Source organism: Solanum verrucosum, unplaced genomic scaffold, assembly GCF_900185275.1.
Source record: "Solanum verrucosum unplaced genomic scaffold, falcon-dt-bn FXZP01000284.1, whole genome shotgun sequence".
Lineage (NCBI taxonomy): Eukaryota > Viridiplantae > Streptophyta > Magnoliopsida > Solanales > Solanaceae > Solanum > Solanum verrucosum.
Window position 1 is genome coordinate 2,837,192 of NW_026019936.1, and position 26,501 is coordinate 2,863,692.

Here is a 26,501-nt window from a genome sequence, read left to right on the forward strand (position 1 = left end):
CCACAAAAATTCTTCCACTTGATTATGGTGTGTATAACATCAACAAAGTTTTCAGTCAGAGTTAATGGAAACAATTATGGCTACTTTGAAGGGAAAAGGGGCTTGAGATAGGGGGACCCATTATCACCTTTATTCTTTGTACTTGTAATGGAGTACTTAACTAGAGTCTTGGCAAAAATGGGACAACCTCCAGACTTCAGAATCCATCCAATGTGTAAAAATCAGGCTCTCAATCACCTCATATTTGCTGATAATCTGATGATATTTAGTAAAGGGCATGAGGAGTCAATGCAAACGATTGTAGAAGCTTTAAATCACTTCTCCAAAGTAACAGGACTAGTAGCCAATACAGATAAGTCTAGTATTTTTATAGCTAGGGTATCCGATGTTGTCAAAGAAAGACTGTTAGAAATGACTAGCTATGTTGAAGGTGAGTTTCCTATCAGATATCTAGGACTCCAACTGTCCCCAAAGAAATGGTCCAAAATAGAGTGCAACAAGCTATGCCAAAAGATCATCGAAAGAATCATATCAGTATCAAATAGGCACTTATCGTATGCGGGGAAGTTGCAGGTTATTACATCTATCCTATTTTCCATTCATAATTTTTGGGGGGCTGTATTTATTTTGCCTCAGAGTGTAGTTAAAGAGATAGATGGGAAATGTAGGGAGTACCTGTGGGACGGCACTGAAGGAAAGAAGAAAACTTCTCTAGTAGCTTGGGATAATATTTGTAGGCCTAAACAACAAGGAGGCTCAAGTATCAAAAGCTGTAAGCACTGGAATGTGGCATCAGTTGGAAAACATATTTGGTTACTAATGGAGAAAAAAAGATATTTTGTGGGTAAAATGGGTGAATGAATTATATATGAAACATGATTGTGATTTTTGGACAAGTAAACCCCCTGGGGATTGCAGCTGGTACTGGAAAACATAACATAAAATGAAGTTGAAGATGAGAGCATGGTATAACAATGATCACTATTATTTAACAGGTAATGGTGAGTATTCAGTGTCTTTGGGATATGACAGTCTAATAGGCAGTGTACCGAAATTGGAGATAGCTACTCTAATATGGAATAGAATCACAGTACCTAAACATCAATCTATCAATTGACTTGTTGTTTGGGGTAGACTACTTACGAAAGATAAAATACAAAAGATAGGTTTCGGGACAGGAGATACTGATTCCAATCTATGTAACAGTGCAGCACTGGAAGATGATGAGCATTTATTTGGTCAATGCCCATGGAGTAAAGAGGTATGGTTGGGGATAAGCTTACCATGTAAAGGGGTTAAGGATATACATCAAGAATAAGCACTGGAATAGAGGGAGAAAAGTAGTGGTTGCTGCTACATATGAAGTTGTAATCTACTACACATGGCTGACTCGAAACCAAGTGATCTTCATGAAAGCAAAAAGCTAATAGTAGGTTTGTAATCCAGTAGATAAAACATATCATCAGGGAGAGTTCACATTTTACAGCCAAAAAAAAAACCTTTACCAAAATGGACAGGAAGATTTATTTTCCCCTGTACTGGAAAATTTTGCTGTGTGATCGTTTCTTCTAATGAACCACCAGCTACTGTCAGATATTCCAATCTCTGCCATTTGAAGCAGAACCGGACTGGCAATTACGATTCTGACGAGAGCTTCTTCGGAGAAAGACGATGATAAACCCCGCAGTTGAAACTGACAGAAAGTGGTATTAAAAATTGGGGAAAAGGGAATTTGATGGCTGCTTAGTGGTTTGTTCACCGGAGATGGAACGAAAATGGATAATTGGCGGTGGGACTATGGTGGAGATGAGGGAATCCGTGGTGGTTTGTTTTTAGGTTGTTAGGAGGTACCGGTGGTTCGGCGGTGATGTGATTCGGTTTGGTTCGGTTCGATTCGATATGAATTAGGGTCTAAATTATCAATCACATAAACTAATTTAAATAATATTGAAATGTCTGAAATTAACATGAGTAATATTTTTATATATTTATATTAAAATATTTTAATTATATATTTATTGCATATATATATATATATATATAATACCAAATCAAAATGAATTATATAATTGTTATATACTTTTTTTTTATTAATGATGTTAAAAATGTATTATACATTAATTTCAAGTATTCAAATATTATTTAAATTAGTGTATGTATTCTTATATCAAAATTGTGTTGAAAATGTGTTATATATATAGAGTGAGAGCGCTATTTTTAATAAGAAATTAAGGTTAACTTGTGTAAAAATAAATATTGTATTACAACTTTTGAGTAAAACATGTGTTATAACTCATAAATAAAGTTTTATAATATATTATTTAAATAAATTAGCCTTGAGAGATCCTACCTACATTTTATATATTTCTATTTCTATTATATAGAAAGATGAAGCCAACCAGACGACCAAGGGTAGTTTTGTCAAACAAAAAATATTTCAAGCTTAGTTTAAGTGTACATTGTGCATAAAGTATTAAAATTTCCAAAAAAAACCAACCAAAATTTATGTAATTCCCAATGAATCCATCACTAAGTCAATAGTTGTGGATTTTAATGGGCACACGTGTACCAATACATTGGGAGGAGTAAAAGAAATCATTGCAAAATTACATGGACCCCATTTATTGATTTACTTCAAAACCATGTACATTCAAGCTGATAAATTTTTTTAAAAATTCTTTTTTATTTTTGAATGTATAATTTTTAATGAGATTTTTTCATACCAAAAATTCAAATTTGAGGGCATTTAATCATTTCCTTTCTTAGTGTGGTTTGATCATGAAAAAATACTGTTTATTTTATTTAAAAAATTTATAGTTGAAGTCATGTTTGGTTAAATTTTATGCAAAAAATATTTAGAATTTAAATATACTTTTTCTAAAGGCATAATATATAAATATGTCATTTAATTTGTTTCATCTAACATGTCCTTCAATTTTAGATATCCATAAGTAGACACATAAACTTGTATAGAATTGAACAAGTTGACACTTGTGTCCTACTTGACGTCCTATGTATAATTCACGTCCTATGCGATATTTTATGTGGCTCCCACGTGTGTTATTCCCCGTAGGACGCGTGTGTCTACTTCTTCAACTTTATAAAATTTTAAGTGCTTACTTGTGCACTCCCTAAGTAGAATGTCATAGATGTCAGACGAAGTCAAGTTAAAAGATATATTTATATATTATGTTTTTCTAAATATGGTTTATATTCCTCAGTTTCTAAAAATTACTTGACTAATATACCTGAGATGTACAACCAAATTGCAATAAAAAAAAGTAATATCTCAAAATACATAGTTGTATAATGTCATAGATTAGATCTCATATAGTTAGGGGCTGTTTGGTTATTGGTTAGACTTACGCAGTTTTTAGTAATGCATGGTTTAGTTATGTAGGATTTAGTTATGTGGTATTAATTATGTTGGTGTTAATTATGCAAATATTAATTATGTAGGTATTACTTAGTTATGTAGAGATTACAATACATAAATTATTAATTATTGAATATATTATTTACAAATAAATAAGCAAGCAAATAGTATAATTTCCAAAAAAAAATAAAAATAGAAAGAAATCTTCTCTATACTTAAGTGGGAATTCTATTTATTTTTTCTCTCTCTATTTTTTTTTTAATGTTTAAAGCTTATAAAAATAAAATACCATAAATATATTTCAAGTACATTATAAAATCCTATTTTATATAATGTAAATTTCTATCAAGATGCTGCATGTATTGTTTGTACATTTTTAGTATACCAAATATATGAGTTATATATAAATTTATATTCCAAATAAAAAAACAATACATAATAATTAAATATGTGGAATATATTTAGTAATATATGGTGATAATATATGATTAGCATATGCGTTGTCAAAGTTATACATTCCGATTCATCATATTAATAAAATATTTATATTTTGATTTCAAATGAAAACAAATAAAAAATTGTTCGTATACAAAAGAAATAAGACACAAAAATAGCTAGGAAAATAGAATAGTTATGTAAAGTTTTTTCTAGAGTTTTCAATATAAAAAGGTAATAGGGATAAATGTGTAGTTTTTTTAATACATGTATAACTAATACCCTCATAACTTATTCCATCTTTTATCATGCATAATTTATACATAGATTCCCTCATAAGTTATGTAGGTATCAATTATGTAGGATTACAAAAAATGTAACCATACACCGTATAGAATTAATACAAGAATGAAACGTATCAACCAAACATGGTAAGTCATGTTGGCTTTTCTACCTAATACAAAATTTCTACCAAATATAGTAAAACAGATACAACTTTTTATATATGAGAAAAAAATGCATCTTATACGGTAACCAAACGGCCCCTTAAAATATTAACAAGGTTTTGAATGTTTTTCAAATTTCAAATACAACTTTAAGTTATATTTGTAATTTTCATAATCAGATGTTGATTTTCAAATAAAGTGAAATAAAAAGATTATCTATTTCTTTGTGTTAATTTATTTTTCATATCTATTAAAAATAAATAATTAAAAATAATTTTATTATCTTAAAATAAGATATAATTTTATTTTATTTTTCATGTTTATACTACTCTAAATGTGAAAAGAATATCATCAAATTAACTGTTTAATTATGTTTGACATTATGTTAAAATAACCATTGGTGCATATTATATTGTATTGTTAATTAAGACAATTTAAATAAGTTACAAGTTATGATTTGATAAAAATATATGTTTATATATATATATATATAATTAACTGTTTAATTATGTTTGACATTATGTTAAAATAACCATTGGTGCATATTATATTGTATTGTTAATTAAGACAATTTAAATAAGTTACAAGTTATGATTTGATAAAAATATATGTTTATATATATATATATATATATAAATTATTATTATTATTGTTATTAATATAAAGTGTGATTTTATTATCATTTACTCTCGTTTTTATTAGAAAATATTAATGATAATTTTTCTTTTCAAAAAATTAATTAAATACCTCTTAAATTTGTAATATTGGGCCCGTTAACGGGCCCTTTCATATCTAGTATTACTATATATTAGAAGAGTCTAGGATTTACTACCAAAAGTGGGCCCCATCTCCTTCCACTTAAATAATATTTTTCAACCTTATCATGGTAAAAGTTGAATTTATTATCCTTTTCATTTAATTTTATATGATATTATTTTTTCTATAAAATCATTATATATGTTTTAATAATTTAAATTTCAAAAACATTATAATTTAACTTTAAAGATTTTATTTTATCAAAATCTTGTGCATTGAAATATATAGTTATGAATTTAAAATATTTTTAAAATCATATAAAAATTTCAATAACTTCTCAAATTCCATAATATAACACTTAAATACTACATATTATATATTAATTATACTATACTATAAATGACTTAAATACTCCATATTATCTATTACAATAATTAACAATTATTTGACACTTTAAATTCTATCAATGCCATATAAATTAGGATAAAAAACCTAACATATAATATTTAAATATATTTAAAAATACTATAAGTAATACTATACATTACAATAATTAACAACTTAATTATTTAAAACTTATATACAAAATTTAATTGACTCTCTAAATTCTATTGGTACCACATAAAATGGATTATATGATAAACATATATTGTTTGAAATTGACGAAAAAGAAACAATAAATTACAATAATTAATAAAAAAAATAGTCGACGAAATTGACGAAAAACAAATTATAAATTACAATAATTAACAAAATAAATCTCTCAACTCCAACAAATCTATCAATTAATGCCACATAAATTGGGACATGGCAAATAACATATATTATTAAAAAATTAGGTTCAAAATGTACTATAAAATACAATAATTAACAACTTAATATATTAAAGAGACATATAAAAAAGGGTTAATATTTGAAATTCTGCATGTGCCACATAAATTAGAACAAATAGATTAATAAATATTATTTTCAAAATTATGTTAAAAAAAGTACTACAAATCACAATAGCTAACAATTTAAAATATTTTTAAAATCATATAAAAATTTCAATAACTTCTCAAATTCCATAATATGACATAAATTTAAAAAAAAAGTGTTATAAATCATAATAAATTGTACAATATTTTAACTACTTTAAAAGTATTATAAATTGTAATAAATAATACAACAATTTAAATTACTTATTACTTAAAATTTAACGACTTCAAAATATTTTTTTAAATGTATTAAAATTTTGGTTAATTGTCAAAACTATACATGTGCCACATAAATTGGGACATGGAGAGTCACACATATTTTTTAAAAAAAATTACATTAAAAGTATTCTATCAATTAACAACATATATTGTTTGAAATTGACGGAAAAAAAATAATATAAATTACAATAATTAACAAAATAAATCTCTCGACTCCAACAAATCTATCAATTAATGTCACATAAATTGGGACATGGCAAATAACATATATTATTAAAAATTTAGGTTCAAAATATACAATAAAATACAATAATTAACAACTTAATATATTAAAGAGACATATAAAAAATGCTTAATATTTTAAATTCTGCGTGTGCCACATAAATTAGAACAAACAGAGTAATAAATATTTTTTTCTAAATTATGTTAAAAAAAAGTACTACAAATCACAATAGCTAAAAATTTAAAATATTTTTAAAATCATATAAAAATTTCAATAACTTCTCAAATTCCATAATATGACATAAATTAAAATAAAAAAATATATATATTTGGGCCCCGTGCTGGCACGGGGTCCTATATCTAGTATATATATATAGCTTCTAATCGCTTTTATTATTAATATGGATTTAATTCGAACTCCCAACACCTCACTTCACTTGCCAAGTGAATGAGTGGAAGGTTAATTTGATAGCATAACTATGAGATACAAGTGCTTTACTCCTAATATAGATTTAATCTTTTCGACGTAAATTTAAATTTAGTCAAGCTTCAATATAGATATGTAATACTCCTATAATTTATTTATTTTTTTGGTTTCCCACCCGATGTTCGGAACCCACATTGAAGCTCCGACTAAATCTAGATCGTGCACTCTAGAGCCCATTCGGGGATGGCGCTTCCAGAATTTTCTCCATAACCAAAGCTCGGATCCGAGACATCTGATTAAGGGTGAAACACTCTCACCAGTGCACCACAACCCAAGTTGATACTCCTATAATTTGTTGAATTCTAGTAACAACCATCAATAAGATTGCTAAGCCAAGTGCTACAAAGATTATATTTTAATAGTTCATCTATTAGTATTATGAAAGAATATTGAAAAGTAAATTTCATATGAGTTCATAATCTCAAGTTTGACTAGGTTGGGTGAGATATAATTTCATAAATTAATTTTACCATCTCTAGATTACACAAATAAATCAAGTTTCCGATAAAGAGCGAATTCCGGCATGCACAAAAAATATATATTATAAAGTAAATTACTTTATCAATTACAAAATAAGTGACGTAAAAGTTATTTTATTTATGAATAAGAATAACAAAATTAAATAAGTATTAGCAAAGTTGAATCAATTTTTATAGTTGGTTTTTTTTCTTTTCTAAACATGAGAGAATCTCATAATTTGTAAAATTTAACAACACATTTTCAACTCTTATATAATTTTAAATTAAACAAATCATATAACATGTGACATAATCCAATTTTAATCATAGCCTCAACCAAACTTTCTTAACTTTAATTATTTATATATTTATTTATACGCGCTTTTGTACTTTTCTTGACTTTGACTTAAAGTGTAAGTGAAAAAAAATGATACTATAGCTAATTAAAATCAATTATTAACAGCGCTGCCTTTTTGAAGGTAAATTAAACATGTGACATAATCCAATTTTACTCATAAATTACATACTCTTTGGTAAATTAGATACTTCAAAGTTTTATCATTTAATAGCAAAAATTATTAGTAGTTATTTATCATTTAATAGCAAAATTTTAAAAAGCTCTTTGGTTTTATCTATTGAAAAAGAAATAATGAAAATGACAAAAGAAATGGCGTTGACCTCAGCTTCCTAGCCATTCTTCTTGTTACATTTGTGGCATTTGCATGGTCCTTTATTTATCTTTTGAAACTAAATTGTTTTTAATTTTCACTCATTGTTCGATATTCTGTATTTGAAATGTCAATTAATTAAAATTTATGTCGTATATGACTCATTAAAAGGAAAACGTTTCTTACTAAGATTTTCTTCAAATTTAAAATTCGAGCCTCGGACTTTTGATAATGGGTGAGTAGAATATAACAATAACAACAACATATCTAGTGAAATCCCACTAGATGGGGTCTGGAGAATACAATGTACGCTACGAGATAGCGAGACTGTTTTTGAAAGATCTTTAGCTCAAGTGTGTTAAACTCAAGTAACAGAAGAAGAAATCATATCAGTTAATAAGAAAAGTTGTGTAAAGTCTACGATAAAGAAACAATAATAACAATCAAATAGTATGATAATTGAAATACTATAAACAGTATATGAGTACGACTAATACTACGACAGACACTATCAAGACTAAACATTTGCAAGGTAAGACAATATTCTACCCTAATACACGATTTCTACTTTTTCTTATCTAGAATCATGTCATCGGTAATATGAAATTGCGTCATGTCGTGTCTAAGTACAATGTTGGAACACATATCATAAATATTTATTATTTTATTTTTTTAATTTGTTATTGATATTATAGTTTAGGGGTATTATTGGAAACATATGCCTTGAAGCAATCGTTGGATTGGTTAACTTACTTGCAGACCTCGTAAAGTGGGGAAATTAAATGTTTAAAGGTCAATAATCCCATTAATACCCTCATTAAAAATCTAAATTTACTTTTAATGCCATTATTTATAGAAAATATCGCCGCCAAACAAGTAGGAAAAATAATATTTTTTTAAAAAAAATCTCATCACACCAACATTGAATTTGGGGGAAATTAAAAAATAAAATAAAAATTGAATGTTGGTGGCTAAATTACATAATTTACCCTTGGAAGATCAAATAATTCACTATTTTTACCATTTTTTTCTTTTATAGGTATCCATTTTAAAGTCTGACTAATTCAAATACGTATAGAAAACTCTTTAAAAGAAAACTTTACTTTTAATCGAAAGTAATTTTTATTTTCAAAGCTCGAAATCAAAATCTTTTATTAATTCTCTCTACTTTATTTAAAAGCTCTGCCCACATTATGATGTCAAATTTCCATTTAAGAAAATGCCCATCACAAATTAAATAGTATTTTTTTTTGTGGGAAAAAAAGATGACAGTTATGATACTTTGTTTTTATTTTCAACTTGTGTGTGAAATATAACTTCTAATTTATTTGTTGCTCATCTTTGCTATTGCAATGTAATGACTTTTTTGCCCATGTACACAAGTATATTTGCAATATTTTTATAGTAATATACAAGATATTGCTGCCGAATTTTAATATAAATAGGTAAACATACAAAGAAATCGCAAGATGAAAAAAGTTTTGACTTTGTATATATAGTATAACCTTTCAATAAAAAACATTCATATGAACTCCTTGCAATCCTAGCTTCAAATCCGATCACGCATATATCATAAACTTTTTAAATATGCATATCATATCTTTTAAAACTTGACAATTTTGAGATACACCATGATTTTCATTCAATTTTAGTGTTTTAATTTAGTTAATTTCTTTCATAATGAAATACTTACTCCAAAAACATAATGATGAGGCCAAATTTTGAAATAGAAAATTTTCCAACAACCATAAAGCAAGGTATATCCCTTTGCTCTATCTTGAAGAATAAAATTAGACGTTGTCAAATGTATGTTCCTTTTCACAAATTAAAGTAGATTCTTTGTGGATTTTTTTTTTGTTGACAAATTATAGAATGATTCTTTTTATAATTCAATCCATTTTGTATGATTATACTAGAATAGCATGATAAAATTAAAAGTATGTCTACTTTAATGGAATCTTTGTCCAAGACCATTCGAGTTAGGATGGGATAAGGTTATACTGAATGAATGATTAGATTAGAAATTAAAAAAAATAAATCATTTTTTTAGAATCGCATGGTGTTTAGATTAGCTTTCGTGTACTTTGATTAATTTTATGGGATATTTGTCACCTCACCAATAACATATCTCGACTAATTTCACAGGACACGTCACATTCCACCTGCAACATGTATCGACGGATTCTACAAGATACATGTCATCCATCTCCCACCAACAACATGTCTCGACTAATTGCACAAGATACTTGTCACCTCCCACTAACAACATGTCTCGACTAATTCCACAAGATACATGACACCTTCCACCAACAACATGTCTTGTCAATTTTCACAAAATACTTGCCACCTATCACCAACAATAAGTACCAAGTTACTATGTTCATCAATGTTAGGGCGAATGAGAAGAATCAACTAGTAATTTTTTGTCTTCGTTAAAATTTGAGCAGACTTCAGGGGTGGGGGGCATTTGGGATAGTCGAGTTGATCGGGTGTTCTCATTCTAACATCGGTACATAAGAATAATGAAACGAAGTGAGACGTTGAAGACAGGAAAAAGAGTAGAGTCGATCATGCTCGACGATCGGGAGAAGCAAAAACGAAATCAGAATTTGATCGAAAAAGAAACAAGGCTATGGATACCATGGCCAATCATCATTGATAAAGAAAAAATCTTTCTATGATTCTAAACCACCAGATTCCACAATAATTGCAGCTAAACGACGTCACATAAATTGAAACAGAGACAAGTATAATTTTAAAAGGTGTATATATTTCTAATTTCTAAAAGTGTAATTTTGTGAAAATGAAGGGCTAATATTAGAGACAATAAATTAAAGCAGTCCTAGTCACACACAAAAATTGATTCAACCACCACAGAAGGGTTTTCCCTTCTTAATTGGCTCAACAATAGTGGTACTATTTGTTTGTTGTGTATAAATACCTCTCTCCCCTTTGCCAAAACTCCTCTTTTTACTCTTGTGAAAACCCTCGAGAGCTTCAGTCCCCAAAGGCCCTATTCTCTTTTTGAAATCTGAAGAGAAAGAGAGCTGAGAAAGAATGGGTGAGAAGCCAGTATCTGGAGGTGTTTGGCCTACTGTTAAGCCATTTATTAATGGAGGTGTTTCTGGTATGCTTGCTACCTGTGTTATTCAGCCTATTGATATGATAAAGGTAACATCTTTACCACAATCTTGATTTTATTTTTATGGGTATTGCTTTTATTGATTGTTAGTGTGTTCTTGATTGTAAGGATCCTGTCTTTTTTGATGTTTTGATGTGTTTTTGGGGTTTTGAGATGTGTTTGGTTAGTGGGTCGTGTTCAGATCTTGAATCAAATGAATGTTTTATTGTTATTTTGTTTTATATGGGATGTTTGGTACTGATATTTTGGTGGATTTGGTTGGATTTCAGATCTTAGATCAAATGGATTTGGTTGAAATGTGTCAGTTTACTTTTCTTATATAGAGTTGTTTTGTAGTGAATGGACAGGATTTAGCCTTGTAAATATTGAATCTTTGGGGTAGTTTCTTATGCAATATGAGGTAAAGTTTGAGTCTTTCAGCTTGTGGTGTGCTAAAGTTTGATGGGATCTATTCTGATTTATGTTACGTCCTTCTTATGATGGCGAGCAGGTGAGGATACAATTGGGACAGGGATCAGCAGCTGATGTTACCAAAACCATGCTTAAAAATGAAGGCTTTGGTGCCTTTTACAAGGTTTGTTCTCGTGAGATTTATATCTATGTAGCTTTGGTTGATGATTAATAATGTATCGGCATTTACTTGTTGATCTCTGATTGAATGAATCTTTATTTTATCTCGGATCACAAGAATCAGATAGGTATTTTAATTTCCCACCAGGTAATGAGTATACCTTGTTCTTTTAAACTCGGTGAGGATGCATTTGTATTTCATACATTATAGTATCCTCAATAGAGTAGGAACGATAAATCTCTCCAATACTTTGGTTATGCCGTACTGGATTACCTATATTCTTGGAAAAAAATCAGCAAGAAAACTAGATGATGCTTTTCCCACTAGAAACATTGGAGAAAGCTGCCTGCATTTAATGCAAGTGACTCCCAGACCATTAACTTATCTATTGTACAATTATTAATTGAGATAGTTGTTAGATTTCCTATGAGAGTACCTAGGGAAAATAGACGATTCTACCTAAAATTCAGATCGCTTTTACTTGGAGGACAATTGAGTTAACTCTGAGATGGATGCAATATTATCGCTGTCATCTAAGACTGATGTCTTATATCAAGATTGTCCAAATTAATATTACCCATCAGTGGATGGCTTAATGCACTTCCTCTCATATTTTTGTGTTATATGTTTTTTTTGTTATTCCATGCCATCAATTATTTATCATCTTACGCAGGGTCTGTCAGCTGGGCTTCTAAGGCAGGCAACCTACACAACAGCCCGACTTGGGTCATTCAGGTGACTGTTTGTCCTAAGTTTATCTTTTCTCCATTCAGAATGAGCCGGGTTTATTAAAATTTTCAAACACTATTGATGATGTGTCAAGGTTCATAGTTGTGACACATGTTACTGTGGAATAACTTGGAGGTTGTCCAAGGATACCACTGTTATTCTGCATAGTCGCACCTTTCTTATCAGGTCTAATTTTTCATTTGTCTTATTTGAATCAAGATACAGTCTGAACTACTCATGTTGAGGTGCTTGGCGCATGTCTTCTAGTGAAGTTACTCTTTGGTTATGTCAATTGTCAAGATGGAATAAATTTGTGAACAGTTATATTATTGATTTTCTGCAAGTGTTGCTTTTCAGATTTTTTGAGGATTAAGACACCCCATGTCACCCTCTCCCTCTACCCTCCACCCTCCACTTGGCTGTTAACTTTTTGAAGGTTTTGCAGCTTGGTATTATTTTATAATTTTATGAGGTGGTTGTGATTATTGGGTTTACTCTGTTCTTTTCTGCTTATTCTATTTTCAAGGGGTGCGATATCATTGTTGGACCTCCATTAGAATTCAGGGTTTTGCTAAAATTTTATGTGTTCATGGAAATATTGAGCTAACATACCTTTTGAAAAGAATTAGCGTGAAAAAATATCTGCAGGTTCTAGAAAAAGTAAACAAATTTTAGATAAAATACAAAGGTTTAATAATCTACTAAACTTATACCATGCTTGATTGTTGTGCCAAGTGTAGTTGCAAGCCACTTAAAGTCTTGAATCCTCTAAAACCACTTCAAATCCTTTGGCTCATTAATCATGAGATGTTGAAAACTAGTTTGGGTTTCCATCCTCCATGTGGATAAAGACAAATCAATGAGAATCCATTGTCTTCTTCCTTTGGAGGAATGTGAGCTGGTTTCAGGACATCGATTTATGTGCAACAGGAAGCTACATTTCACATGTAATTAGCCTATCATTAAATGAAGGCCTGTTTTTGTCTGTTGTCTGTACCCTTCAGCAAACAGTGTGAAGACCTTGAAACTTTTTCGTGATTTAAAACCTAGCTTTATACACTACATTGTTGGTGATTTTGGGATGAGTTTTTATAATAGTACAACTTAATGCTGTTATGCCTTTTGCTTGATAATGTTCTTTCTATAGTCATCCATGAAAAGAAAAAAGAAGTAGGACTAACTCTTTTGCCTTTCTTCTGGTTTTCTTAAAATAGAATTTTGACGAACAAGGCCATTGAGGCTAATGAAGGGAAGCCCTTACCTCTGTACCAAAAGGCTTTGTGTGGTTTGACTGCTGGAGCAATTGGTGCAACTGTTGGCAGTCCAGCAGATTTGGCCCTCATTCGTATGCAAGCTGATGCTACCTTGCCTTTAGCACAGAGACGCAATTACACAAATGCATTCCATGCACTCTCTCGTATTGCGGCTGATGAAGGAGTTCTAGCCCTCTGGAAAGGTGCTGGCCCAACAGTAGTAAGGGCAATGGCATTGAACATGGGTATGCTTGCCTCTTATGATCAGAGTGTGGAGTTCTTCAGGGACAACCTTGGCATGGGCGAGGCTGCCACAGTAGTAGGTAAGATAATTTCTGTACAAATGCTTCCTTGGTTTTAGCACCGGTGTATCCTATATGTACTACAGGTCTTGATTTTAGTTTTAAGTCGAGTTTCTTCAGTGTGTTTCCTCAAGAAGGGTTTGAGTTCAGATTGTAATTTCAAGAGGGCATCAAATGTTTCCAACTTGTCTTGAAAAAAGAAGTGAACTTCTCTTTGGAGAAATCCGCCCATCTTTTGCATAGCGTTGCTAATCATTTAAGTTACTAATTGCTAGAGACTGCAGCATCTTTAGGCCTGATTTCTCTCTTTGGTGCAATTAGTGCTTTATGGCGAAAAACGGCTTGCTGGGAAATGTTTTGTTTAAACTTTGCTTCCTGTGTTTATGCATATGGAACTTGTATCCATTCTAGTTTCTTGGTGGATTAAGGGAAATTGGGACTCTTTAAAAGCTGGTTAACACTTAACAGTAGTGCAGACTGTTAGATGGTGTAAGTTATTCCTTTGAGTAGATTCTTCTGCTCTGGCTCTAGAATGTTATCAAGTCAGTCATTTTTGTTGTGGCAATCAATAACCATGGAAAGGGGAAAAGGTTGTCCGGGGTATTAGTGTGTTCAAGCACTTTTTTTCCTTGCTCTTCACATTCAACTGTCTTGAACGTTAGTGTTACCATTGAATGATGAATATGCTGCAAATTTCAATATCCCCCATGAGGCATAATGTTTCATGCTCTTACAAAAAGTACCTTTTGTGTTATTAAAATACAGGGGCCAGCAGTGTTTCTGGATTCTTTGCTGCTGCTTGCAGTTTACCATTTGATTACGTCAAGACCCAGATTCAGAAAATGCAGCCAGATGCTGAAGGAAAAGTGCCCTACACTGGTTCTTTCGATTGTGCCATGAAGACTTTGAAGGCAGGAGGACCCTTCAAATTTTACACTGGATTTCCAGTATATTGTATTAGGATTGCCCCTCATGTTATGGTATGTTTCCCTCTGTTCTCCCAACTTCCTTTCTCTCGGTTTTATATTAAAGCTTTAAATATATGTTTGCTTCTTTCTTTTGCCTATGCAGATGACTTGGATTTTCCTTAACCAAATTCAGAAGGTGGAGAAGAAAATCGGATTGTGATTTTTGCAAAAAAGATGCATCCTCTCAAGTTGAGCTTCATTAGAAATAACATCTTCGCCTTGTTGTATTAGTACTGTTTTCTCTCTTTCTTAAAGGCGTTAAGATTTTTGTGGTGATACATTGACTTGCGGAAATTTAGGTTAGACATTTGGTCTTTTCAATATTCCTACCAATATAGTTTTGGGAAGATTACTTTATCCAAACTGATGGGAAGATTCTTTTAGCTGAATAATCTATGTGCTTCAAAAACCGTCTTGAAGTAGGTAGTATGGAATTCACCAATTTTATTGTCATCTTGAACTTGATCTTGTTGCCTATTTTTGGATATACACTCATTTGTTAGCATCCATCCTGGTATGAGCTATTGAGTATTATTGGAGTAAAAATGCATCCTAATGCTCTTGCTCCATTTGGATATATAGTTTTTCATGCACTTATCTTTGTCTCCCTTATCATTTAGCCAATTGTTATATCCCTTGTCTATGCATTACAAGAACATGTAGAATGTGCGTAGACCTTGCCATTATCTCGTTGAGGTAGAGACTGTTTCTGAAAGACTCTTGGCTCAAAAACATGCATTATATATACATAAACATGCTCATGAATTTCTATGAAAATGTTTCATTTAACTAAAAGAATATTTGTGATGGACAATCTAGTTGCCATATCAAGGTGCAATGTTGCAAAAGTTATTGAACTTGAGTGGAGGTGTAGAGTAGTGTGTCGAGAGTATTTTGGAGGCAACAAATCCATTAGCTGCTTCTGTGTAGTGAATACCATCCCAACTAATGTACTTGAATCTATCTTCACATATTGTGTAATTTCCTTGCCCACATTTGTTGTTTGATTCAAAGTTGTATGGTGGCCCTCCATATCCACAACATCCCATCAATGGATTCACAAACCCTGCCAAAAAAAGGAGAACCAATACATTGTCAAGAAAGTCCTGTCCGCACTCGGTGTTTACACCAAACTGGTCACCAATAAGGTAATTATAAGTAGATAAGAAAGGACATGTTTCTATGGGTTCACGCGCTAAGGAGGGACCTAATCTCCATCTCCACTCGTTCAATGAGACCCCAACCTAAGTTGCTCAGACTCTCCAAAAATGTTGCCACACTCGTGTCGGATCCTTCAAAAATACACGCACCCGTCGACATTTTTGAAGAGTCCGAGCAACATAGACCCCAACAATAGTTGTTTCTATTTGGCATAATTTATAAATGTACCTTTTAACTTTGCTGCGTTTGACATCTATGCCCTCCAACTTTGGTTGTGCATAAGTAGTGCCTTAAATTTGTATTAAGTTGAACAAGTAGATAAAACGCGTCCTACGTGGCAATTCACATTCTACGTGTATTATGCAACGTAGGACATGTGTGTCTACTTGTGCACAACCAAAGTTGGAAAGCGTAGATGTCTAACTGATATTTAAGGAAGGAAACAAAGACTTACCATAAGTAGAAGAGTTAGCAATGAGATCATATTTGATGGAGTAGATATCAACATATACAATGGTGATATTCTTCATTTCATCTCTTAATTTTTCACAAAGGAATTGTAATTTGTCATTAAATGTTTTTGCACCTTCATTAAGAGAAATTAAACATCCATTCTCATCATAATCATTCTCATTTTTCTTATATGTTGCAAGTGATTTAGGCAAACACCCTAATGGTCCTGTATTGTGTACCCAAAAATTATTTCCACCTTGTTCATAAATTGCCTGCAAATTCAATAAATCCAATAAAATAATAATAAAGGAAAAGTAAAAAAATTAGAAAATAATATAATAATAATAATAATACAAATTCACTAAACTTACCTTTATAACATTTTCAATTTCTGAAATAATATCAGGAATTTTGAGAATTGCTTTTTCATATATGAGTCCACCAAATATTCCATCCAAATCATTTTGTCCAATATCAATTGTGTAAAGTGCATTCCTTAAATCTTTATCTCCTAGCAAATTTCCATCACCTATCAATCAAGAAATCCGCGATGGTTAATTATGTTTCGAAATTCAGTACATGAATCTTACTCACACAACACGTGTTGTGCTCATATTACTGAATCAAACTATTGTGTTTCGAAATTTTAGTCTATCTATCACAAAAACACGTGTTGTGCTCATTTTACTGAATCAAAACCTTGAGGGGATCAGCTGGTTAATTATATCTCGAAATTCAGTCTATCTATGACAATATGACATGCGTCTGACTTATACAACACGTGTTATTGTGCTTATATCATTGGATCAAAGACTCGAGGGCGTTATAATTTCATATACCTTTGTTAAATAACTCAAGAGAAAGAGATTGAAACCGATGGAATTGAGCAAATTGGATGTGCAAATTGAAAGAATCTAATCTTGGAAGAGTTTTAGAACCAGCAATAGCAAAATTAACTCCATTTGTGAAGTTTTTGCCTATTGATTCCATAAATGGAGTCAAATATCCATTTCCCACACTTTCACCTATAATAAAAAATAAAGAAAATCAAATTAAATAAAATTAATAAATAAACAAAAACTAATCATGAGACGGAAAAAATAAAATATGAAATTACTTTAGATAAGAAAGGCATTACTCCCAAACATCGAATAAGAAACAAAAAATATTACAATTTCTTATAGATAATATGATTTGAAAAAAGAAATGGTAACAAATTATTTCAATTATCTAACGATATCACACTGTGTAACCATCATAGATTATAGTAGAACGGCATATATTCCTCTTCTTTTAATCAACTATCTCGGGTCCAAAACAATGAATATATAATTGTTTTTGATAGAAAGAGTTTTATTTTGAAATAAGATCTTCCGACATGAATCAAGATCTTGAATATCGAACATCGAGCAGGAATTCAAATAAAAGATAGTGTAATAACAAACCAAACTTACATAAAAAATCAATAATTAATCTGCCATCACACATTCGACCAGATAAATCATGATTAAAAGTATGTATTTTTGGAAGCTGTCCCATCATGCCACGTACTATTACATATCCACCAGTATCAGAATTTGAATCACCAAAATTTATAATTACTAAATTTTTATTGCATTCTGAATCAACAGATAAAGGGAAAAAAAGACCAAGAAAAATGGAAATTGCAAATGAGATAAAATAAAATATTTTTTCCTTCAAATCCATCATCAAACTTTTTTTTTTTCTATTTCTAAATTTAGGGTAAGAAAAATAGATGAAATGATAATTTTATGTAGATGTAATTAAGGATCATATAAATTCTGTAACGGAAAATTATTTTATTATATGAAAGAAACCAAAAGATTAATTAATTACCATTTAATGAAGAAAATTGTTTAGCTTCTTAAACCGCAAGAAAAATAATTAATTTCCCTATAATACAATTAAAGTTGAAAATAACTCCAATCAAGCAATAAATATTCTAGCAAGGACTAGTACAATGGTAAAAAATTATTCGAACTCGATGTTTGTTACAACACTTCCAATCATGTAACACGATTTGTGCAGATATATTTTATAACGTTAATCATAAAATTAGTTAATTGAAATATAGTTTAGTATAGATACTGAATACGAGTACGTATTTACCTTCACATAATAGTAATAGTTCATCTTCCAAAAACATGTTTAACGGTGTAACTACTCATGATGTCTTATCTCTAAGGAAATAAAAATAGAGATGATGAATATTGTTCTATTAGTGATCAGTATGAGTTAGACTCAATCGAATTTAATTAATTCGATTTTCTGTCAAGGTGAAGAACTGAACCAAAAATTCTTTCTTTATCATCAATCGAATCCCCTTGTACACACAAGATTCGGGGTAGGTGAACCCAAATAGTGTGATGTAGGGAACCTAGCTACCCTGATTGGCTCGTAACCTATAGATCATAAAGACAATTTTACCTTTGCTCCAAAGCTCTTCTTCAAAGTTTTAATCTTTATAAGGTATTAGCTCATATACAAAGAATCTCTAGTACACACAAAATCCGAAATAAACACACCCAAAAAATGCGATGTAATCATGTAAACAACCTAGATACCTTGATTCAGTGGCTTATAACATATCGATCGATCACATGAAGATAATTTAAATTTTGCTCCAACACTCCCCTTCGAAATTATAATCCTTACAACAAACAAACAAAAATAAGAAACATACGTGGTGATTCTAGCAGATTAATAAAAGATAAAATTCCAAATTAGCAACAATCAAGAATCTAAAACCCCACAAATAGACAAAATAAATGGATCAATATGAGCAAAATAGACCCTTTTTTTTTACAACTCTCTAATTTTAACTTTCCACACGATAAATTTATTATCATAAAAGTAAATAACGTTTTAATACATTTTATCTATCTTTAACTAACACCATATTTGGATATTAATTTTTTAATTGTTGTCAAAAAGTAGGAAGATAAATAAATATTTAAAAAGGAGGGACCATTATTAAAATATAAAAAGATAATTAATTTTTAAATAAAAAATCGTAGGAAGACGATAAAGTTGCTGAGAAAAAAAAGCTGATTTTGGCCGAACATTGAAAGTTTGAAACACTATACAAAAAAAAAATTCAAAATTTTCTAGAAGAGAGGCTGAAAGGGGAATTCTTTGTTTTTTTTTCTGAATATTTTGGGAATTTTATATTTTAGTTGAAAATTTTGAGATTAGTATTGTTGATTATGGTGTCGATTAGATACATATTGGTATTAGGTTTTGTATTTGCAGCGTTTGGATATACGAATTCCGAATCGGTTTCTTCAATTCAGTCTTATAATTTTCTCTATGATCTGAAATCTCAATGCCCTTTTGGGATCTCCGTTCCATCTTCTAAGATTCTTGAGGTAATTCAGTTTCTAATATCCTTTTTTGGGGGATTTTGTTATGCATTTTGGTGTTTTTTTGAATTAATAATTGAAATGGGTTGTAGTTTTTTTTTTGGATTTTTTTGGTGTTTGGGTTTCATTTTTGAAGTGGGTTTTGATTATTTTGGTGATTAGGAGAGGTTTGGAGTTGTTTTATGATTTGTGAGAATTTAATTTTTTTAATTAATTGAAATGGGTTGTATATTTTTTGATTGTTTTGGTGATTGGGTTTCGTTTATGAAGTGGGTTTTGATAATTTTGGTGATTGGTAGGGGTTTGAAGTTGTTTTTTTAATGATTTGTGAGAATCTTTTTTGTTTCTTGATTAATTGGGGTTACTTTTTTTTTTTTACCCGCAGCCGCTACCCTTTGGGTTTGCTTTTTGATTAATTGGGGTTGCTTTTTGAATAGCTAATTATGGTTTGGTTGTGATTTGTTGATTATTCATTGAGTTGAATCTGTTTTCTGATTATTTTTGCTTTAAAGATTGGATTTTTAGGTTATTTTGGGGGGTTTGAGATTATCTCAAGTCATTGGGGGGAAATATTTATTTGGTTTGGGTATTTTTAATGCTCTTAGTGTTATGTATATGAATTTGGAACAAAGAAAGGATTATTGTATGAGGAAGATTATGGTTTCAAGTTGTGTTGATGTGGAGATACTTGTTGCATCATATAGCCCGTTTGAGTATTTTCGATTGCTAATCATGGTTTAGGTTGCTCAAGTCATGGAGTTGATGCTGAATGTTTAGGAACATCTTTTGGAAGTTATAATTTTTGGTATTCTTTTAAATTGTTGTAGATGATTTAAAAGATTTGTGTTGTCATGAATGATATGTAAATTGTATCTTTTAAGTATTGCACGTTCCTGTTGCAGAGTCCTCTTTTTTAGCCCCTTTTATAGCATAGCTGAACATAGTCGGAAAAATGATTTTTCGTTGAATTTAGATATTGAAAAGAACGTTTTCAAGTAAAAATTGAAGAAACGGATCAGAGTAATCTGTACACTGTAGTATTAAGTTGTAATTGTGTAGCTTTTCCTTGGAGATGCCCATGAGTAGGATACTTCTCAATGTAATGATGTTCACTTTGTTTTTGATGATCTTCTGTTTAGAAATTATATGCCATGTCTTGAGAGTAGGCAGTTAAGGGCATTTAGTGCGTATAGAAATATTGATTTTTGGATTTATTGCATTTTTATATGCATTAGATATAAAAGTTTGTGCAAGTGGTATGAGCGGCCTCTCTTCTTCCTTGGAGAAAAGGCTCAATGTTAAGTAATTGATTCCATCAGTGAGAAAGGCTCAAATTGATTTTGTTTTGGAACTTTGCCAAGTATTTGGAAAGTGTATGCGATTGTTCTAACTTTTAAGAATTGAGAGTGAAGTGTGCCTAGAGTTGGAAACTTGGGTGGTTGAGTGTTAGGTTATCTGCTTAGCTTCCTTTGCAGTGGGAGATTGTTTTTGTGGACAGCAGGACAATTTTGGTCTCAGAATGTAGCTCATGTATTCTCCCTTAGGATGTATTCACATGAATGTCTACAGGTAATGAGTTGACTGATTGTGACCATCATGGCATTTTAACTTGGCTTCAATCGGAATGTGGAATTATTTCTACTCTATGTGAACATTATAATGCTTTTCAACATTTTAAGGAAGGGGACATCCACAAAAATAAGTTTCTATTTGACCTCCTCAGGCTCCACACTTCTCTTATCCTTACTTGGTATGCAAGTTTAAGAAATTGATTTATGTTACCACCTCCTACAAGCAAAAGATTGACCAAAAGCTTTGGTTAAAAGGTGACAGTAGCATGTATAAGAGCTGAAATAAGACTAGAAATAACTGGCTTCCAAGTAAGTGAATGAAAAAGTGGTCATTAAGTGGTTGGTGAACAGACAAGTTGGTGGTCAAGCTATTTTAAGCTTGAATGAATGTTCTTATCTAACTTGTTGTGGTTTCAGATGGATTTGTGATGTTCCGTTCAACTTGAAAAAATAGGTTATTCAAGTTCTAATGTAGGTTCTGAAGGTGTATCTAGTACATACTGTTCAAAACAGGTGTATCTAATACATGTTCATCAATGTGTGACTGTTGTGTCTCAGCAATATATACGTTACTTTGGTTCTAGGATTGCTCCTTTTTTTCTTATTCTGTGTTGTTTCTGACAGGCATTCTCCCTATCTACTAAGTTACAGGATTTTGTGTACAATATCAAAACAAAAATGATACCATTACTACCATTATTATGATAATACATATTCCAACCTGCTTGAATACCAGAAAATAAATGGATTGGACATTGATCTTTTCTCTGAGATAAAGGCATAAAATCGAGAAAGAGAACATATAGAATTGGACTATTCTTTTTAGCTTAGCCCACTTTTATGTTATATGATTTTCCTGAATACTTGTGAGGAATGCTTACTGTTTTCTTTCATAAAATTCATCTCCAGCCTGAACTCTATGCAACCTTGATATACATATGTTGTTCTTATTGGATGGGTCTCATATAGATCCTTCCATAGTTTCCCAAAGTTCACATTTGTTATTTGATCATTTTCTTTTCCATTTCTGTTCCTTGGCGTAAGAGAGCTCGGTTGTTTTTTTTGGGAGTAGCAGAGGGAATCGATGACCTAATTTCTCATAAATTAACTTTATAATTCTTCATGTGAACTGCATTATTTTTTTTAACTATGACATGTATCTTAATATAGTTATTTTTCTTTTATCCTGATTTTTTGCATTTATGCAATTTTCTCACAAGACGGATGGAGAATCACTTGACAAGGCTCTAAGGTCCAGTCAGAAAGATGAGGTTACTGCTATTCTGTTTTACGCCTCGTGGTGTCCTTTCTCGACAGATGTTAAATCGAAGTTTGGTGCTCTGAGTTCCATGTTCCCGCAAATCAGACATGTGATGGTTGAGCAATCAAAAGCTACGCCTAGGTTGGTTTAATTTTTGTTAATATTATCTTTTCTGAGTATGGTAAAACTTGTCATCTTCATTAGCATTTTGCTCCACCGTTAAGAGCTTTTACAGTATTGCAGTAACTGCTCACAAGGTGCCGATAAAGTTTATGGAAATGGCTGATCCCTGACTACCCTTAATTCCCTTGTTAAAAATACTTAATCAATGCCGGACATTAAACAATTAAATAGTCGTCCCAACTCTACCTTTTTGTTTTCAGAACGTGGATGTACTGCATGGAAATTTGTGTTGCGTTAAGTATGAAATTGAAACTATTAGATCAATATTTTGCCGAGCAACCTAGTGACAGAAGCCGTTTGAGTTTTGACGTAGACCTACATATGCTTTCAATTAAATAAGTACTTTATTGCGCTTCAATAATAAAGCATGTATCCCATGATGTCATCATAACTTTTCTCCAAGAGAAGGAAAATTGATAAAGAATTTTGCCTTTTCCTTTCTCCCTAGCTTCTCCGCTCTTGTTTCAGCTGCTCTCACAATTTTAATCATGTGCCTTGCCTCTCATCTGCAGTGTCTTCTCAAGATATGGAGTTCACAGCTTTCCATCAATATTGATTGTGACTCAGACATCAAGAGTGCGATATCACGGCCAGAAAGATCTTCCCTCCCTTGTGAACTTCTACAAAAGGACTACAGGTGACCTTTTCAAATGCTTGCCTATATTCTCTTTTGCCTGCTTTTGGGTGGCATAGTAAGAGTTCATCCATACTGTTGAGAACGTTTAGGAGTGAGCATTTTTCATCTTTTACAAATCACAAGCCAAATCTAAACCTATGTGACTGGCCTTTGATTATTGTGGTGGAATGGTGTTAGGTTTTCATTTCCACTACATTTGATTTCGAGTTTGGTGCCATTTTTTTAAGGGGCACATTCTACGAATTGGCAAAAAAAAACCAATTTCTCATTTTGAAATGTCCTACATTTAACATATGCACATGGTTAAGCCAAAATAATGTTGAAGCAAAGAAGAACTAAAATTGGTAACCATGGTTAACTCTTCCCCAGACCCCAGTCGTGGGATTACACTGAGTTGTTGTTGTACAGTTTAACTCTTTAATTTAAGGTCCACACACTTATATTGAGGCACAATAACCCTTCTTGGTATTTTGATTTTGGTTCCGAAATGAAGAGCCCACAACTAAAAACTCAACTAGTACAAATAAGTTTGAGAGAACCGAATCTGAATATTTCTTAACTCAGCAAATTAGTTTCCAAAAAATAATTACTGAAGAAACCGTATGAGCAAACCTAGTAGCAGCAGGTACTATAAAAAGTATCTGCTCAATGTCCTAGATCAATTACACACTATTGTCAATTGATAACATTTAATATCAAGGGGTGAAAGTCCTGATTGAATAGATTGTGCAAGTAAGATATATGCGTCTTCAGCAATTTCTTCAACAGTTCAAAGCAATCTTACAAAAAGGTCAAATTTTGAACTACTTTAAGCCTAGTTTTGGCACTCCAGGGAATACTGTATTGTAATATCGTGCATTCAGAGGGTATGAAGACTAGTTAAGACTTAAGAGGAGTACTATTGGGAGTTGGGACTTAAAGTTCGTTAACTAAACTCATCCAAAATTTGGCAGTTCTCATATGTAGGAGGAACATTTTCTTGCAATTCAACCGCTTCTTCATCATTTATTGTTTTTTAATCATCATTGCTTTCTGCTGCAATTTATCCGATGTCCTGTTTTGATCCATGAGACTTGAGAGATACCAAAAGTCAGACATGCAGAGAGTCCCATGATATTCCAATTTGTTAGTTTTTGTTCTCATCAGAATACTAAAATGACAACATAGCTCTTAATGTGAGTTCATTTTGGGATATTGACCTAAAATTCATTTTTATCCTCTCTAATATTCTCATATTTTTTCTCATCTACATCTCTTTCAAAGGTCTCTCAATTTGCCTCTTTCAGACAATGTCCACAAATGATTTTACAGCTGCTGAAAAATGCAAAGGAAATTTGCCACACCGCATAGAGTGAACACCTGAAAAGTGGCTGTCTTTTTTTATGAGTTTAAAACTTGAAGTCATTATTGGAAATTTGTACAGTATGCAACAATTAGTGTTCTACCCTTTCTCATTTTAACTTGATGGCATTGACTTCACACTTGTATGCTTGTTTCAGGGCTTGATCCTATGGTCGATGTGACTGAAAGTCAAATTACCTGCAAGGCAGATGGTCGCAAAGCTTTTCAGAAATGGAAAGGGTCCTCTTTGAGGGAATTATTCTCGAGTGAACCTTACCTTGTATTATCGGTTGCATTCCTATTGTTTAGGGCTTCCCTATATTTCTTCCCCAGGTTGGTAGCTCGTGTAGTAGCATTATGGGCTGCATATATTCCTCATCCAAACATGGGGATCTTTGGAGATTCAAGGCAGATTCTGGGGCGCATCTTCCACGTAATTGATCCCAAGAGGGCTTGGAGCAAGCTAAAGCTATGCAAAACGAGAAACTTCCATAAAGGTGCTAGGAATGCTCGAGTTTGGGCTTCGTCCTTGACATCAGTTTCATTGGGAGAGACCTCAGCAGCAAGAATAGCCCCCTCAGGAGACTTGTAAGCTACTACTCGTTGTCTCTTGCATCAGATTGTCACTAAAGCGAACAAGTTAGAACTCAGAGTCTGGCTTCTACAGCAAGTAGAATCGTCTTACTTCTTCATTCCCTGTTATTTCTTCCCCCTCGGGTTAGCTGTTATTGCCCGGTGTTGTATCTTATCTTTTTCAGAAAATTTAAATATACTCAAGAGACCAGAAGATCTTGTGCTTTTAGAGTTTAGGTGGAAATATGAACAGCTTTCTTGTAAATTTTGAGAACAGAGTGTTTCTATGTATATTACATGATGACAAGGAGACTTTGTAACACTGCATGTATTTGTCTGTGATGATTTGTTGGCATCAACAGAAAGTGTTACACTATGTGTTGGTAAAAATGGCAAGTTACTCATTTGGAACATCATCCTTCATCTTTTACCTTGCAGTCTGTGATACTTGGCTTGTCACTACTTTGATTTAGAAGGTAACTAACGTTACTTTGATTTGAAAGATAATTGACGATTCTCGACTTCTGTTCTACTTTGATTTAGAAGGTAACTTACATTACTTTGATTTGAAAGATAACTGACGATTCTCGACTTCTTCTGTTCTATGTCTCTAATCACTTGTCATTGCGATTACTTCATCCATAACACTATACAAAGGGGTCTGCATTTGCATACTCTCTTGACTTATAAGCTTGAATGCTTTGGGGGGGGGGGGGATGGATTAATCATATATTTAAGCGAAAAGCAGAAGTGGAGCCAGGATTTTCACTTAAAGGGTTTCAAAATATGAAGGAAATGAACACATGAAGAAGCTAAAAGGGATTCAATATCTAATGTATGTACATAAAAAATAATTTTAACGATGATATTATTTTCTCTGAAAAAGGTTTAGATGAACTCCTCGTTCCTACCTAACTCTGCCCCGAAAA

General features: G+C 31.6%; 4 protein-coding genes across 4 annotated transcripts; 3 read left to right on the forward strand and 1 right to left on the reverse strand.

Moving 5' to 3' along the window:
• Nucleotides 1-177: 177 nt before the first annotated feature.
• On the forward strand, nucleotides 178-1,675 carry LOC125836022 (uncharacterized). Its single transcript, XM_049515119.1, has 3 exons — nucleotides 178-430; nucleotides 644-772; nucleotides 1,584-1,675. The coding sequence occupies exons 1-3, from the start codon at nucleotides 178-180 to the stop codon at nucleotides 1,673-1,675; spliced, it is 474 nt and encodes a 157-aa protein (XP_049371076.1).
• A 9,293-nt stretch (nucleotides 1,676-10,968) lies between these two features.
• LOC125836604 (mitochondrial dicarboxylate/tricarboxylate transporter DTC) lies at nucleotides 10,969-15,535 on the forward strand. The gene is made up of 6 exons (XM_049515798.1): nucleotides 10,969-11,215; nucleotides 11,677-11,760; nucleotides 12,431-12,492; nucleotides 13,701-14,062; nucleotides 14,807-15,021; nucleotides 15,113-15,535. The coding sequence occupies exons 1-6, from the start codon at nucleotides 11,102-11,104 to the stop codon at nucleotides 15,167-15,169; spliced, it is 894 nt and encodes a 297-aa protein (XP_049371755.1). The 5' UTR covers nucleotides 10,969-11,101; the 3' UTR covers nucleotides 15,170-15,535.
• Nucleotides 15,536-15,836: 301 nt separating this feature from the next.
• On the reverse strand, nucleotides 15,837-18,333 carry LOC125836614 (GDSL esterase/lipase At1g09390-like). The gene is made up of 5 exons (XM_049515810.1): nucleotides 18,078-18,333; nucleotides 17,463-17,648; nucleotides 16,995-17,152; nucleotides 16,625-16,895; nucleotides 15,837-16,075 (listed from the first exon to the last, which is right to left on the reverse strand). Exons 1-5 carry the CDS (start codon nucleotides 18,331-18,333, stop codon nucleotides 15,837-15,839), a joined length of 1,110 nt encoding a protein of 369 aa, XP_049371767.1.
• A 1,389-nt stretch (nucleotides 18,334-19,722) lies between these two features.
• Nucleotides 19,723-25,880, forward strand: LOC125836898 (5'-adenylylsulfate reductase-like 5). The gene is made up of 4 exons (XM_049516060.1): nucleotides 19,723-20,012; nucleotides 22,798-22,979; nucleotides 23,534-23,658; nucleotides 25,158-25,880. Exons 1-4 carry the CDS (start codon nucleotides 19,851-19,853, stop codon nucleotides 25,589-25,591), a joined length of 903 nt encoding a protein of 300 aa, XP_049372017.1. The 5' UTR covers nucleotides 19,723-19,850; the 3' UTR covers nucleotides 25,592-25,880.
• Nucleotides 25,881-26,501: the final 621 nt, after the last annotated feature.

What these genes read in the sequence shown, in the direction of transcription:
- LOC125836022 (XM_049515119.1), top strand. Translation starts at nt 178, where the DNA reads ATGGGACAACCTCCAGACTTCAGAATCCATCCAATGTGTAAAAATCAG. An exon ending in AATGACTAGCTATGTTGAAG is followed by an intron (nt 431 to 643) that starts GTGAGTTTCCTA and finishes CTCAGAGTGTAG; the next exon opens with TTAAAGAGATAGATGGGAAA. An exon ending in AGGCTCAAGTATCAAAAGCT is followed by an intron (nt 773 to 1,583) that starts GTAAGCACTGGA and finishes ATGAACCACCAG; the next exon opens with CTACTGTCAGATATTCCAAT.
- LOC125836614 (XM_049515810.1), bottom strand. Translation starts at nt 18,333, where the DNA reads ATGATGGATTTGAAGGAAAAAATATTTTATTTTATCTCATTTGCAATT. An exon ending in TCTTGAGTTATTTAACAAAG is followed by an intron (nt 17,153 to 17,462) that starts GTATATGAAATT and finishes CTTGATTGATAG; the next exon opens with GTGATGGAAATTTGCTAGGA. An exon ending in AAATTGAAAATGTTATAAAG is followed by an intron (nt 16,896 to 16,994) that starts GTAAGTTTAGTG and finishes TTGAATTTGCAG; the next exon opens with GCAATTTATGAACAAGGTGG.
- LOC125836898 (XM_049516060.1), top strand. Translation starts at nt 19,851, where the DNA reads ATGGTGTCGATTAGATACATATTGGTATTAGGTTTTGTATTTGCAGCG. An exon ending in CAATCAAAAGCTACGCCTAG is followed by an intron (nt 22,980 to 23,533) that starts GTTGGTTTAATT and finishes TCTCATCTGCAG; the next exon opens with TGTCTTCTCAAGATATGGAG. An exon ending in CTTCTACAAAAGGACTACAG is followed by an intron (nt 23,659 to 25,157) that starts GTGACCTTTTCA and finishes TGCTTGTTTCAG; the next exon opens with GGCTTGATCCTATGGTCGAT.
- LOC125836604 (XM_049515798.1), top strand. Translation starts at nt 11,102, where the DNA reads ATGGGTGAGAAGCCAGTATCTGGAGGTGTTTGGCCTACTGTTAAGCCA. An exon ending in GCTTTGGTGCCTTTTACAAG is followed by an intron (nt 11,761 to 12,430) that starts GTTTGTTCTCGT and finishes CATCTTACGCAG; the next exon opens with GGTCTGTCAGCTGGGCTTCT. An exon ending in GGATTGCCCCTCATGTTATG is followed by an intron (nt 15,022 to 15,112) that starts GTATGTTTCCCT and finishes TTGCCTATGCAG; the next exon opens with ATGACTTGGATTTTCCTTAA.